We start from the raw sequence: 13283 nt of genomic DNA on the forward strand, positions 1-13283 counted from the left end.
CCATCTCAACTTATGAATACGCATTCTGATACTAAGTAGAGTGGTTCCACGGTCAGGTCAGCTGGTTTGTAGCATTCAACTTCTATATCATTCTTTTTTTTTTGAGACAAAGTCTCGTTCTGTCTCCCAGGTTGGAGTGCAGTGGAGTGATCTCGGCTCACTGCAAGCTCCGCCTCCTGGGTTCACACCATTCTCCTGCCTCAGCCTCCCGAGTAGCTGGGACTACAGTCGCCTGCCACCACGCCCAGCTAATTTTTTTGTATTTTCAGTAGAGACGGGGTTTCACTGTGTTAGCCAGGATGGTCTCGGCCTCCCAAAGTGCTGGGATCACAGACGTGAGCCACCGTGCCTGGCCTCAGCCACCGCACCCAGCCTGTATCATTCTTAATCTGACTTGTTCTAACCATTACTGAAAGGGGGGGGGTATTGAAATCTCTAATGATTATTGTTGAAATGTCTATTTCTCCCTTTAATTCTGGCCATTTTTGCTTCATAGATTTTGGTGCTCTGAGATTAGGTGCATATATCCTAGGCAGCAGGTTTTTCTTTCTTTTTTCTTTTTTTTGAGATGAAATTTTGCTCTAGGCCGAGGCGAGCATATCCAAGGTCAGGAGTTCAAGACCAGCCTAGCCAACATGGAGAAACCCCATCTCTACTAAACATACAAACATTAGCCAGGCGTGGTGGCGGGTAACCTGTAATCCCAGCTACTCGGGAGACTGAGGAAGGAGAATCGCTTGAAACCAGAAGGTGTAGGTTGTAGTGAACCGAGACCGTTATCACTGCACTCCAGCCCGGGTAACAAGAGCAAAACTCCATTTCAAAAAAATAAAATAAAAATATTATTCCGGTTGGGCATGGTGGCCAATGCCTGTAATCCAAGAACTGTCAAGAGATCAAGACCATCCTGGCCAACATGGTGAAACCCTGTCTCTACTAAAAATACAAAAACTAGCTGAGTGTGGTGGCGCACACCTGCAGTCCCAGCTACTCAGAAGGCTGAGGCAGAATTGCTTGAACCTGGGAGGTGGAGGTTGCAGTGAGCCCAGATGGCATCACTACACTCCAGCCTGGCGACAGAGTGGGTCTCCACCTCAAAACGAAAAAAAAGGCCAAGCGAGGTGGTTCACGCCTGTAATCCCAGCACTTTGGGAGGCCAAGGCAGGTGGATCACCTGAGGTCAGGAGTTTGAGACCAGCCTGGCTAACATGGCAAAACCCCATCTCTACTAAAAATAACAAAAATTGCCGGGCAGAATTACAGGCTCCCGCCTGTAATCCCAGCACTTTGGGAGGCCAAGGCGGGCAGATCACAAAGTCAGGAGATCAAGATCCTGGCTAACACAGTGAAACCCTGTCTCTACTAAAAATACCAACATTGGCTGGGCACAGTGGCTCACATATGTAATCCCAGCACTTTGGGAGGCCGAGGCGGGCGGATCACGAGGTCAGGAGCTCGAGACCATCCTGCCTAACACGGTGAAATCCTGTCTCTGCTAAAAATACAAAACAATTAGTCGGGCCTGGTGGCAGGCGCCTTTAGTCCCAGCTACTCCAGAGGCTGAGGCAGGAGAATGGCATGAACCCGGGAGGTGGAGCTTGCAGTGAGCCGAGATCGTGCCACTGCACTCCAGCCTGGGAGACAGAACAAGACTCCGTGTCAAAAAAAAAAAAAAAATACAAATACAAATATTAGCCGGGTACGTTGGCGGACACCTGTAGTCCCAGCTACTTGGGAGGCTGAGGCAGGAGAATGGCACGAACCCGGGAGGCAGAGGTTGCAGTGAGCCGACATTGTGCCACTGCACTCCAGCCTGGGGGACAGAACGAGACTCCGTCTCTAAAAAAAATAATAAATAATAACAAAAATCAGCTGGGTGTGGAGGCAGGCGCCTGTATTCCCAGCGACTTGGGAGGCTGAGGCAGAAGAATCGCTTGAAACCAGGAGGCAGAGGTTTCAGTGAGCCAAGATTGTGCCACTGCACTCCAGCCTGGGCAACAAGAGTGACACTCTGCCTCAAAAAAAAACAAAAAAAAACAAACAAACAAAAAAAAAAAGCACAAAAAAACACAGATGTTCTCTTGAAATAATGAAACAACAGTTCCTCCAGGTCTAGTCTAGTATAAATACGCCATGCAATCTAGTCTAACTTATATTTCAAAGCCAAAAATGAAACCCGTCTGATTTTGGGCTTATGAAATATAATTTATACTAGACTAGATTGCAAAAACAGTAACACTGAATCATCATTAGTATGCTACCTTTCCAGCAACTCTTGCAGGCTCACGATGCCTTGTACATGAAGATGCCACACCACTTCAAGCAACAAAGAATTCTGAAAAAAAAAAAAAAAAACAGTAGTTTGAGTCCTTTATGCATGCATTTTCCTACAAAATGTCCCGCCTAGGTTCTTCAAAACCATGCCGTATTGAAAATTAACATCAAGCAAAAATTAGAGCCTGAAATACATCGCTTTTTACAAAATTGTCCTTGTTTTCAAACTCCCTGGCCTTTGGGCACTCACACACCATTGCCCAACACTTGCTTCTCCTCCTTCCCTTTTCCGACTGCTTCAGCTGGGGCTCCAGGGTAGCCTACTTTCAACCCTTTCTCCACTTCCCTCTTCCAACTGCTTCGGCCGGGGCTCCAGTGGAGCCTACTTCCAACCCTTTCTCCACACTGCAGCCAACACAGTATTACAAACACCTGACGTGACAATCGCTCCTTCAGAAGCCTTCACTGGCTCCTCGTAGCTGCCACAACAAAGGTCAGCCTTCAGTGTGCCCTGTGCGTGTCCCTTGTCTTTCTCACTCAACTCTCTCCCATTTGATAACCCTCCATGTAGCTCAGACCCTGTGCCACTCACTGAACGCTGTGTCCCAGTCACAGTGCCCTGATCTCCCTGTGGCCTCCCCTTCTCATCCCCCTAACTCACACTCTTCACAGTCTGTGCAGGAAGGCTTCCCTAACTCTCCAATCTGATATGCATGTCCATCTTCTTCTTCGTAAACCTGTGAGCACCTGTATCATCGCACTTCTTGTGGATTTAGTAGCTTGTTTCCCCAGCTAGATGATAATGAAAGCAGGGACCAAAGCAATCACTGAAAAATCTAATGAACCCTATAATGTACGCTGGATAAAAGAATGGGAAAGGCTGGACACAGTGAGTCACGCCTGTAATCCCAGCACTTTGGGAGGTCGAGATGGGCAGATCACCTGAGGTCAGGAATTGAAGACCAACCTGGCCAACATGGTGAAACCTCATCTCTACTCAAGATACAAAAATTAACTGGGTGTGGTGGGACGTGCCTGTAATCCCAGCTACTCAGGGGGCTGAGGCAGGACAATCGCTTGTACCTGGGAGGCAGAGGTTGCACTGAGCCAAGATCGCTCCACTGCACTCCAGCCTGAGCGGCAGAGCAATACCCTGTCTCAAAAATATAAAAAAAAAAAACCACCAGGCGCAGTGGCTCACACCTGTAATCCCAGCACTTTGGGAGGCTGAGGTGGACAGATCATGAGGTCAGGAGATTGAGACCATCCTGGCTAACACAGTGAAACTCCATCTCTACTAAAAATACAAAAAATTAGCTGGGTGTGGTGGTGGGCGCCTGTAGTCCCAGGTACTCAGGAGGCTGAGGCAAGACAATCACTTGAACCTAGGAGGCAGAGGTTGCAGTGAGCCGAGATGGCGCCACTGCACTCCAGCCTGGGCGAGAGAGCAAGACTCCATCTCAAAAAAAAAAAAAAAGAAAAGAAAAAGAAGAAGAAAAAAGAATGGGAAAAAATGTATTTTTTCTGTGTATTTACTAATTTTGTTTAGGACCACCAAATATTTTGCATTCTTTCCATTCATCAAAAGTCTATAATTCTACTAAGTTCAAAATGCTTCAAAAAAAAGCAGGTAAGAATCATTTTTATATTTTATGATTAGGCTGGGCATGGTGGCTCATCCCTGCAATCCTAGCACTTTGGGAGGCCCATGAGGAAGGACTGCTTGAAGCCAGGAGTCTAAGACCTGCCTGGGCAATATAGCAAGACCCTGTCTCTGAAAAAAAATTATATACTTTTTTTTTTAAAATAGTTTACTATACTGCCCTGGAAAATTCTTCATAATAATAAACCCAAGAAGGCTAAACATGTTTTATAATATGTTTTATTCTAATAAATATTACTAATGATAGGTAAATAGTGACCAAAATGGTAACTGAAGGTACTTTCTTTCCAATCCACAGATGATTTCTAAACTCTTTTTCATCGACTCTCTGTAATTAATGAGAAGCTTGGCAGAATTCCAGAGAAAACCCAGGTATTCTGTTGCCTCCATCTTGATCAACAGAACATTGCCTGGAACACTGGAGAGCTAGATTTGCAATTTCAAATTTACCTGTATTTTCCATAATTCTTGACAGAAGGAAAGACGGGAGAACATACTGTGTGCCAGTAAATACTGAGCAAACTCTAACAGGGAAGACAGCTTCTTCTGAAAAGAGAGATTACATTTTTTAAAAAACAGATTATCTGAAACAATATTAAAGAAATGTCCTGTTTTCCCAACCAGCTTAAAAGTAACAATGGGCAGGTCTCCTCATCCTGGCTGGTGTCTTACTCTCTGCTCCACAGTCAGCAGCACAGGACAACTGGTCTCCGCTGGAGCCGTGCAGACCTGTCCCACGCTCGATGCAACCATCCCAGCTGAGAGAACACCCACGGGAACCCCCAGCCTTGAGGCCTGATCCTGCAAAGCAGAGCCTTAAACACAAAACAAAACCACAGCTTTCTCTTAACACATGAGACAAAATCTAAAACCAAGGACTTGCTGTTTCAAATACCTTATTTTTGGCCGGGCGCGGTGGCTCACGCCTGTAATCCCAGCACTTTGGGAGGCCGAGGCAGGCGGATCATGAGGTCAGGAGATCAAGACCATCCTGGCTAACATGGTGAAACCCCGTCTCTACTAAAAATACAAAAAATTAGCCTGGCATGGTGGCAGGTGCCTGTAGTCCCAGCTACTCGGGAGGCTGAGGTAGGAGAATGGCATGAACCTGGGAGGCAGAGCTTGCAGTGAGCCGAGATCGCACCACTGCACTGCAGCCTGGGTGACAGAGCCAGACTCTGTCTCAAAAAAAAAAAACAAAAAACAAAAAAACAACTGGAAGTCAGGCTCAGTGGCTCACGCCTGTAATCCAAGCACTTTGGGAAGCCGAGGCAGGTGGATCACCTGAGGTCGGGAGTTTCAGACCAGCCTGACCAACATGGTGAAACCCTATCTCTACCAGAAATACAAAATTAGCCAGGCATGGTGGTGCATGCCTGTAATCCCAGGTACTTGGGATTACGAGAATCGCTTTAACTCGGGAGGCAATGGTCACAGTGAGTCGAGATCACACCACTGCACTCCAGCCTGGGCAACGAGAGCAAAACTCCATCTCAAAAAAAAAAAAAAACACTGGAGACTGCAGTACGTGCCTGTTTTTGTAATGTACCGGATCTAAAAACACATTATCAATACATAAGTTAAAACATTTACAGGCCGGGCACAATGGCTCATGCCTGTAATCCCAGCAGTACGGCAGGCCGAGGAGGGTGGATCACGAGGTCAGGAGTTCGAGACCAGCCTGGCCAAGACGGAAACCCCATCTCTACTAAAAATACAAAAATTAGCTGGGCGGAGCGGCAGGCGCCAGTAATCCCAGCTACTCGTGAGGCTGAGGCAGGAGACTTGCTTAAACCCAGGAGGCAGAGGATGAAGTAAGCTGAGATCGCGCCACTACACTCCGACCTGAGCAACAGAGCAAGACTTGGTCTCAAAAAAAAAAAAAAAAAAAAAAAAAAACTTTACAATAGTTACAGAAGCTTAAAATTATAGTGTGAGAAATCATCAACTGTTGGTTAAATTCTCGGTAGAAAAGTAGACAGATCGTGCACAGTGGCTCAGGCCTGCAATCCCAACACCTTGGGAGGCTGAGGTGAACGGATGGCTTGAGCTCAGGAGTTTGAGACCAGTCTGGGCAACTGCCAAAACCCTATCTCTACAAAAAAATTAGCCAGGCACGGTGGTGCACACCTGTAGTCCCAGCTACTCAAGAGGTTGGGGTGGGAGGATCACTTGAGCCCAGGAGGTCAAGACTGCAGTGAACTGTGATTGCACTCCAGCCTGGGCAACAGAATGTTTAAAAAAAAAAAAAAAAGTAGACAATTCCTTTTTTTTTTTTTTTTGAGACGTAGTTTTGTTCTTGTTGCCCAGGCTGGTGTGCAAAGGAGGGGTCTCGGCTCACTGCAACCTCCGCCTCCCAGGTTCAAGTAACTCTCCTGCCTCAGCCTCCTGAGTAGCTGGGACTATAGGCGCCCGCCACCACGCCCAATTTTTGTATTTTTAGTAGAGACAGGGTTTCACCATGTTGGTCAGGCTGGTCTCAAATCCTGACCTCAGGTGACCTGCACGCCTCAGCCTCCCAAAGTGCTGCGATTATAGGCGTGAGCCACTGTGCCCGGCCAACCATGCCAATTTCTAGTCGTTTGTTTCCAATGCATCTCCACGGGAAAGTCTGTTTTTATCTACAAGGCTTTTACTGTGTGTGTGTGTGTGTGTGTGTGTGCGCGCGCGCGCGCACTAGCTCTATCTTTAGCAGAAAAAAACAAACTCAAAAATTAATGAATCAAAGGTTTATCTGTGCTGCTGAGTTTGGATCCTTGGAACGATAATATGTAATTTGTGAAATTCAAATATAATTATGACAGTGAAAATCCGTATCATTTGCCAATGACACTCAGTGTTCAGTGGTCAAGGGAGCGTTATTACTGAAGGTTATTTTAATAGAAACAAGTCATTACATAACAAAGACGTGAAGGATCAGAAAATAACTTACTGTTGCTGACCCAGAACTTTCCCTGTCTCCCACTCTCAAACTGGGGGGAGGAGGAGGTACCTAGAAAATCGTCTTCCCGTCTACTCTCCTGGGCACACCACAACCGGTCTCAATGAGCAAGGGGCAGTCCCTGTTGCTACTATATCCCTTGTTTTTCCAAGGGACACCCTGGGTCCTACTGCTTCTGAGTCGCAGGTTGACTCAAACGCTGCTTTTAAACACAGCATCATAAGACACCCAAGCACAAGTCACAAAAACATCACATAGAATTTGTGACCACACACACAAGTGGAAATCCATCATCTGAGGAAATTTAAATTTCTACTTAATTTAGCAAACCACGGTTACTATATAAACTCTTCTGCAATTCAAAATAGAGAAAATGAAGCTGTAACTTACCTATAAATGAACTAGAATGATTAGCATAGGCCTCAGAACTATCACAGTCAATCAATTTGCTGAGAGACAATTTTTTACACGGTGGACCTTCTACCTAGAATCCAAAACAATGAACTCCATTTAAAAAGTTCAAGCTCCAGGCCGGGCGCAGTGGCTCACGCCTGTAAACCCAGCACTTTGGGAGGCTGAGGTGGGCCGATCACGAGGTCAAGTTCAAGACCAGCCTGGCCAACATAAGGAAACCCTGTCTCTACTAAAAATACAAAAATTAGCGGGGCATGGTGGTGTGCACCTGTAGTCCCAGTCACTCAGGAGGCTGAGGGAGGAGAATCGCTTGAACCCGGGAGGTGGAAGCTGCAGTGAGCTGAGATCGCCCCACTGCACACCAGCCTGGGCGACAGCGTGAGACTCTGTTTCACAAAAAAAAAAAAACTCAAGCTCTGTGCATAAACACAAGCTGTGTTTAAATAATGCTTCCCTACTGGGCTTTTTATTTTTTTTGAGACGAAGTCCCCCAGGCTGCAGTGCAGAGGCGAGATCTCCCTCATTGCAACCTCGGGCACATTACAGTTGCCGGCCACCACACCCGGCTAGTTTTTGTATTTTAAGTAGAGACAGGGTTTCACCATGTTGGTCAGACTGGTCTTGAACTCCTGACCTCAAGTGATCCACTCGCTTCGGCCTCCCAAAGTGCTGGGATTACAGGCGTGAGCCACCACACCGGGCTTTTTTTTTTTTTTTTTTTTTTTGAGACAGTTTCGCTCTGTAAACCAGACCGGATTGCAAGTGGCGTGATTTCGGCTCACTGGAATTTCTGCCTCCCGGGTCCAGGTTCAACCAATTCTTCTGCCTCAGCTTCCCCAGCAGCTGAGATTACAGGCTCCTGCCACCACATCCAGCTAATTTTTGTATTTTTAGAAGAGACGGGGGTTTCACCATGCTGGCCAGGCTGGTCTCGAACTCCTGACCTAGGATGATACACCCGCCTCGGCCTCCCCAAATGCTGGGATTACAGCCCTGAGCCACCGCGCCCGGCCTGTTTTTTTTGTTGTTGTTTTATTTTTAATAAAAGAGGCGGGGTCTCATCCTGTTGCCCAGGCTGTTCCAGAACTCCTGGGCTCAGGCGACCCTCCCCTCTGCGAGCCAGGCCACCGCGCCCGCCGCCTCGGGTGTTTTCTTAGGAAAGCTGTGCCGTGGCTGGGCTCAAAAACCCCGAACCTCTATCTGCCCGCAGACGGACACCAGCTTCCTCTTACCTCAAGCAAAAGGGCATTCAGGTCCTGGTGGCGTCGCAGGAGGCGCACAGCTGAGTCCTTTAATTTCTGTGCCCTTTCAGGATTGTATTTCTGCCTCTTGAGCCTTCCCGCTACGGAGAGAAGTCGGTTCCAAACCATCACAGCCCCGTTTACACCCGGGGTCCCGGGCCCGAAGCGCAGGACGCCGCGGAGAAACCCACCAGGGACACCCTCCCAAGAGGGGCCGTGGCTCCTCCCCAGGGCGCAGGTGTCGGGAAACTAAGGGAAACGGCGCCAGCGCGGACGCCGCGGAAGACGGCCCAGGAGGACCCGAATGAGGGGAGCCCGGGAAGGCTGGCGAGGGGCGGCCTCTACGCTGAGGGGAGCCCCACGCCGCCCACCCCAGGCCCGGCTCTGGCAGGGCGGCCGACGGAGGCGGCGTTCGGGAATCAAGCGGGCGCCCCGCGGGCAGGGCCGCAGGGCGTCGGCCCAGGCGCAGGAGGGGCCCGGTCGGGGCCGGGTCCGAGGCAGCCGCGCCGCCCCAGCCTGGCGCCCACCCCGCACAACCCCCCGGGCGCGGCCTCCCGGGATCGGACCGTCTGAGGTTCGGGCGGGAAGGGATTGGGCGACCGGCGAAACCGTCCCGGGCCCGGCGCCGCCCACTCCCGCGGCCTGCCGCGCCCGCCTACCCAGCAGCTCGGCCCAGGACCTCCGGCGGCCCCCTGGGCCCTGGCCCGAGGCGGAGTTCGGGACCCGCAAGTCGGACATGGACTCAGCGCCTACAGCCCTGGCGGCGGCGCCCTGCGCCTGAGCCCGCGCTGCCTTCTTATTGGCTGCGGCCAGGCGCGCGCGCCCGTTGGCTGGTGGCGGCCAGGCCACGCCCCTCAGGTCGAGGCCTCGCGTGGCGGCCATGTTGGTCGTGGTGGAGGCGCCTGCGCGCGGTGACGTCGGGCTTGTGTTCGGCTGTGAGGCCGCGGTGTAGTCCGCAAGGGCGTTTCGCGCGGGGAGGGTGCGGCGCCTCAGGCGTGGTTCCTGCCGGGAATGACTGGGGTTGGTCCCGAAGAGACCACCTGGCCAACCAAGCCGAGGCAGGCGCAGATCCCCGCGAGGAGCGCGGAGCCGCGCGCGCCTCTGAGCTCGGGGCAGCCGCTGTTCCTCCTCCCGGCGGCCGAATGGTCCCTACCCTGGGCGGCGTTTTAGCAGCCGAAGACCGCGCGGTGGCCGCGCCTGTGCTCCCAGCGCTTTGGGAGGCCGAGGCTGGAGGGTCCTTGAGCCCAGGAGTTCCAGACCAGCCTGGGCAACAGAGCGAGACCCCATCACTTTTCTTTTTGTTTTTTGTTTTTCCTTTTTTTGAGACGGAGTCTCCCTCTGTCTCCCAGGCTGCAATGCAATGGCGCGATCTCGGATCCTCAAGTGAGTCTCCTGCCTCAGCCTCCCGAGTAGCTGGGATTACAGGTGCGCGACACCACGCCTAGCTGATTTTTGTTATTTTTAGTAGAAACAGCGTTTTCTTTTAACCAGCCTGGGCGGCAGAGCGAGACCCTGTCTCAAAACAAAACCCAACATAAGAATTGGTAAAAGCGAGTGCCGGCCTGGTGCGGTGGCTCACGCCTGTAATCCCAGCACTTCGGGAGGCCGAGGCGGGCGGATCACGAGGTCAGGAGATCGAGACCATCCTGGCTAACACGGTGAAACCCCGTCTCTACTAAAAATACAAAAAACTAGCCGGGCGTGGTGGGGGCGCCTGTAGTCCCAGCTACTCGAGAGGCTGAGGCAGGAGAATGGCGTGAACCCAGGAGGCGGAGCTTGCAGTGAGGGCAGATCGCGCCACTGCACTCCAGCCTGGGCGACAGAGGGAGACTGCGTCTAAGAAAAAAGCGAGTGCCTAGGGGAAGCTAAAGTGCCTCAAAGCCCTGGGGAAGTAGAGGCTCTGGAGACCCGTCCCCATCCCCCGGCAGTGGCCGCGGTCCCCGGCAGGTGCCTTTATTGTGTTGATTGCTTCGATGACGTTCAGCACCACAAATGCTTTTTGTGAGCCGAGGCACTGAGCGGAGGATGGAGCCGGAATGAGAATTCAGAGTCCATGAAACCCCCACAACGACTCCTGCACGGCCCTACTCGGACACTTCGCAATCCATGGTGAGTACTCAGGGAACAGCCTGAGATCACGCTGCCGCACTGGAGCCTGGGCAACAGAGCAAGACCCTGTCTCAGAAACAAAAACAAAAAAAAGACAAAGCAATTAACAGAACTAGACTCAGAGGTGACCGAGAAATTGAAACAGGCTGGAAATTTAAAATAACTATGATTAATACGTGGAGGTCTGTCATATGAAGGGTGAACAATATGCATGAGGAGGAAACTCATCAGATTGTAAGAAAGAACGCGGTAACAGGTGATGCTTCTGATGGGGCGGTAGTATCATCAACACAGCTGAGAAAAATAAGAATTACTCACATTGGAAAACAGAGGAAAAGAGGTTTTTTGTGTGTGTGTTTTTTTAAAGAGTATCCAAGAACTGTGGGAAAATATCAAATGATATAATATGCATGTAATAGGACTCCCAAAAAAAGAAGAAAGAACAAATTAGAAAAAATGTTTGAAGAGAAAATTACCAACGATTTTCCCAAAATAACAAAAGACAACAAAATGCAGACCTGAGCTCAGAGCACACACAAAACTTGATAAATATGGGCCCCTGCTTCACACATGCACTGTGTTCAAACTGTGGAAATCAGAGAGAAAACCATGAAGATGGCCAGAGAAGAAAGATAAGTTAAATACAGTAACAAAGGTAAGAATTCCAGCCTGGGCAATATGGCAAGACCCCGTCTCTACAAAAAATACAAAAATTAGCCCAGTGTGCTGACATAAGCCTGTAGTCCCAGCTACTTGGGAGGCTGAGGTGAGAGGATCACTTGAGCCCAGGAGGCTGAGGCTGCAGGGAACCATGATCGTGCCACTACACTCCAGCCTGGATGACAGAGTCATACCCTATCTCAAAAAAAAAAAAAAAAAAAAAAAAAAAGGCAGGGGCACCTGGTACAGTGGCTCACACCTGTAATCCCAGCCTTTTGGGGGGCTGAGGCCAGTGGATCACCTGAGGTCGGGAGTTCAAGACCAGCTTGACCAACGTGGAGAAATCCCCTCTCTACTAAAAATACAAAATTAGCCGAGTGTGGTGGTACATACCTGTAATCCCAGCTACTCTGGAGGCTGAGGCAGGAGAATCGCTTGAACCCAGGAGGCGGAGGTTACGATGAGCCGAGATTGCGCCGTTGCACTCCATCCTGGACAACAAGAGCAAAACTGTCTTGGCAGGGTGCAGTGGCTCACGCCTGTAATCCTAGCACTTTGGGAGGCCAAGGCGGGTAGATCACAAGCTCAGGAGATCGAGACCATCCTGGCTAACACGGTGAAACCCCATGTCTAGTAAAAATACAAAAAATTAGCCGGGCATGGTTGCGGGCACCTGTAGTCCCAGCTGCTCAGGAGGCTGGGGCGGGAGAATGGCATTAACCTGAGGGGAGGAGCTTGCAGTGAGCTGAGATTGCACCACTGCACTGCAGCCTGGGCGACAAGAGCGAAACTCCATCTCCAAAAAAAAAAAGTTCACCTGTCCTTTGATCTGGCACCTCTTTTGTAATGGCCTGTTCTGCCTCTGCTTTGCCACACAGCAGTGTGGACAGAGTTATCCCTATCAGTTTCAAGGAACCTCCGCATTCTTTTTCTTTTCTTTTTTTTTTTTCCCGAGACAGAGTCTCGCTCTGTCGCCCAGACTGGACTGCAGTGGCATGATCTCGGCTCATTGCAACCACCGCCTTCCAGGTTCAAGCGATTCTCCCACCTCAGCCTCCAAAGTAGCTGGGATTACAGGTGCCTGCCACCACACCCGGCTAATTTTTGTATTTTTAGTGGAGACAAAGTTTCGCCATGTTGGCCAGGCTGGTCTCAAACTCCTGACCTCAGGTGATCCACCTACCTTGGCCTCCCAAAGTGCTGGGATTACAGGCTTGAGCCACTGCACCCGGCCTCCGGCCTTTTTTTTTGGGGGAGGGGGACAGGGTCTCACTCTGCCACCAAGGCTAGAGTGGTGCAATCTCATCTCGCTACAAACTCTGCCTCCCAGGCTCATGGTCCTCTTGCCTCAGCCTCCCAAAGTACTGGAACAACAGGTGTGAGGCGCCACGCCCAGTCTATTTCTGTCATTTTACAACGTTTAGGCCCCTGGGCAGGCACTGGAGGTGCTTTCACCATCTGAGACAATGTTTGCTGTCAAATGTGGGGAGGAGCTTGTCCACCTCATGTTCCTGCAGGAACTAGTGTCTAAGTGACACATCTCAGCATGTCCCTTTCATTTTTTTTGTTTTGTTTTTGTTTTTGAGACACAGTTTCACTCTTGTCACCCAGGCTGGAGTGCAATGGCGAGATCTTGGCTCACCGCAACCTGTACCTCCCAGATTCAAGAGATTCTCCTGCCTCAGAATGGGGTAAACTGAACCTGGGAGGTGGAGCTTGCAGTGAGCCAAGATCGCACCACTGCACTCCAGCCTGGGTGACAGAGCAAGACTCCGTTTCAAAAAACAAAACAAAAAAAGAGACTCTCCTGACTGTCCTGCCTCAGCTTCCCGAGTAGCTGGGATGACAGGCACGCGCCTCCACGCCGGACTGATTTTGTATTTTTAGTAGAGATGGAGTGTCTCCATGTTGGTCAGGCTGGTCTTGAACTTACAACCTCAGGTGATCCACCCGCCTCAACCTCCCAAAGTGCTGGGATTAC

At 50.3% G+C, this 13283-nt stretch overlaps 1 protein-coding gene across 2 annotated transcripts; it reads right to left on the reverse strand.

The window, feature by feature from the left end:
- Positions 1-2111: 2111 nt before the first annotated feature.
- LOC113222308 (Fanconi anemia group A protein-like) lies at positions 2112-9316 on the reverse strand. 2 transcript variants are annotated; one of them, XM_026451801.1, is made up of 6 exons: positions 9193-9316; positions 8525-8634; positions 7269-7362; positions 4610-4752; positions 4388-4483; positions 2112-2335 (listed from the first exon to the last, which is right to left on the reverse strand). In XM_026451801.1, exons 1-6 carry the CDS (start codon positions 9269-9271, stop codon positions 2258-2260), a joined length of 600 nt encoding a protein of 199 aa, XP_026307586.1. In that variant the 5' UTR covers positions 9272-9316; the 3' UTR covers positions 2112-2257. The 2 variants fall into 2 exon arrangements, with proteins under 2 accessions (XP_026307586.1, XP_026307587.1); XM_026451802.1 differs by having other exon boundaries at positions 2279-2335; positions 4610-4738.
- Positions 9317-13283: the final 3967 nt, after the last annotated feature.

The sequence above is a fragment of the Piliocolobus tephrosceles genome, unplaced genomic scaffold (assembly GCF_002776525.5).
Source record: "Piliocolobus tephrosceles isolate RC106 unplaced genomic scaffold, ASM277652v3 unscaffolded_30486, whole genome shotgun sequence".
Taxonomy (NCBI): domain Eukaryota; kingdom Metazoa; phylum Chordata; class Mammalia; order Primates; family Cercopithecidae; genus Piliocolobus; species Piliocolobus tephrosceles.

Excerpts from the sequence above, each read along its gene's own strand:
- LOC113222308 (XM_026451801.1), bottom strand. The coding sequence starts at position 9,271 with ATGTCCGACTTGCGGGTCCCGAACTCCGCCTCGGGCCAGGGCCCAGGG. Across the intron at positions 4,753-7,268 it reads TCATTCTAGTTCATTTATAG|GCTCTGCTTTGCAGGATCAG; the intron begins GTAAGTTACAGC and ends TTTGTGTTTAAG. Across the intron at positions 4,484-4,609 it reads TGCTGACTGTGGAGCAGAGA|AAGAAGCTGTCTTCCCTGTT; the intron begins GTAAGACACCAG and ends CTCTCTTTTCAG.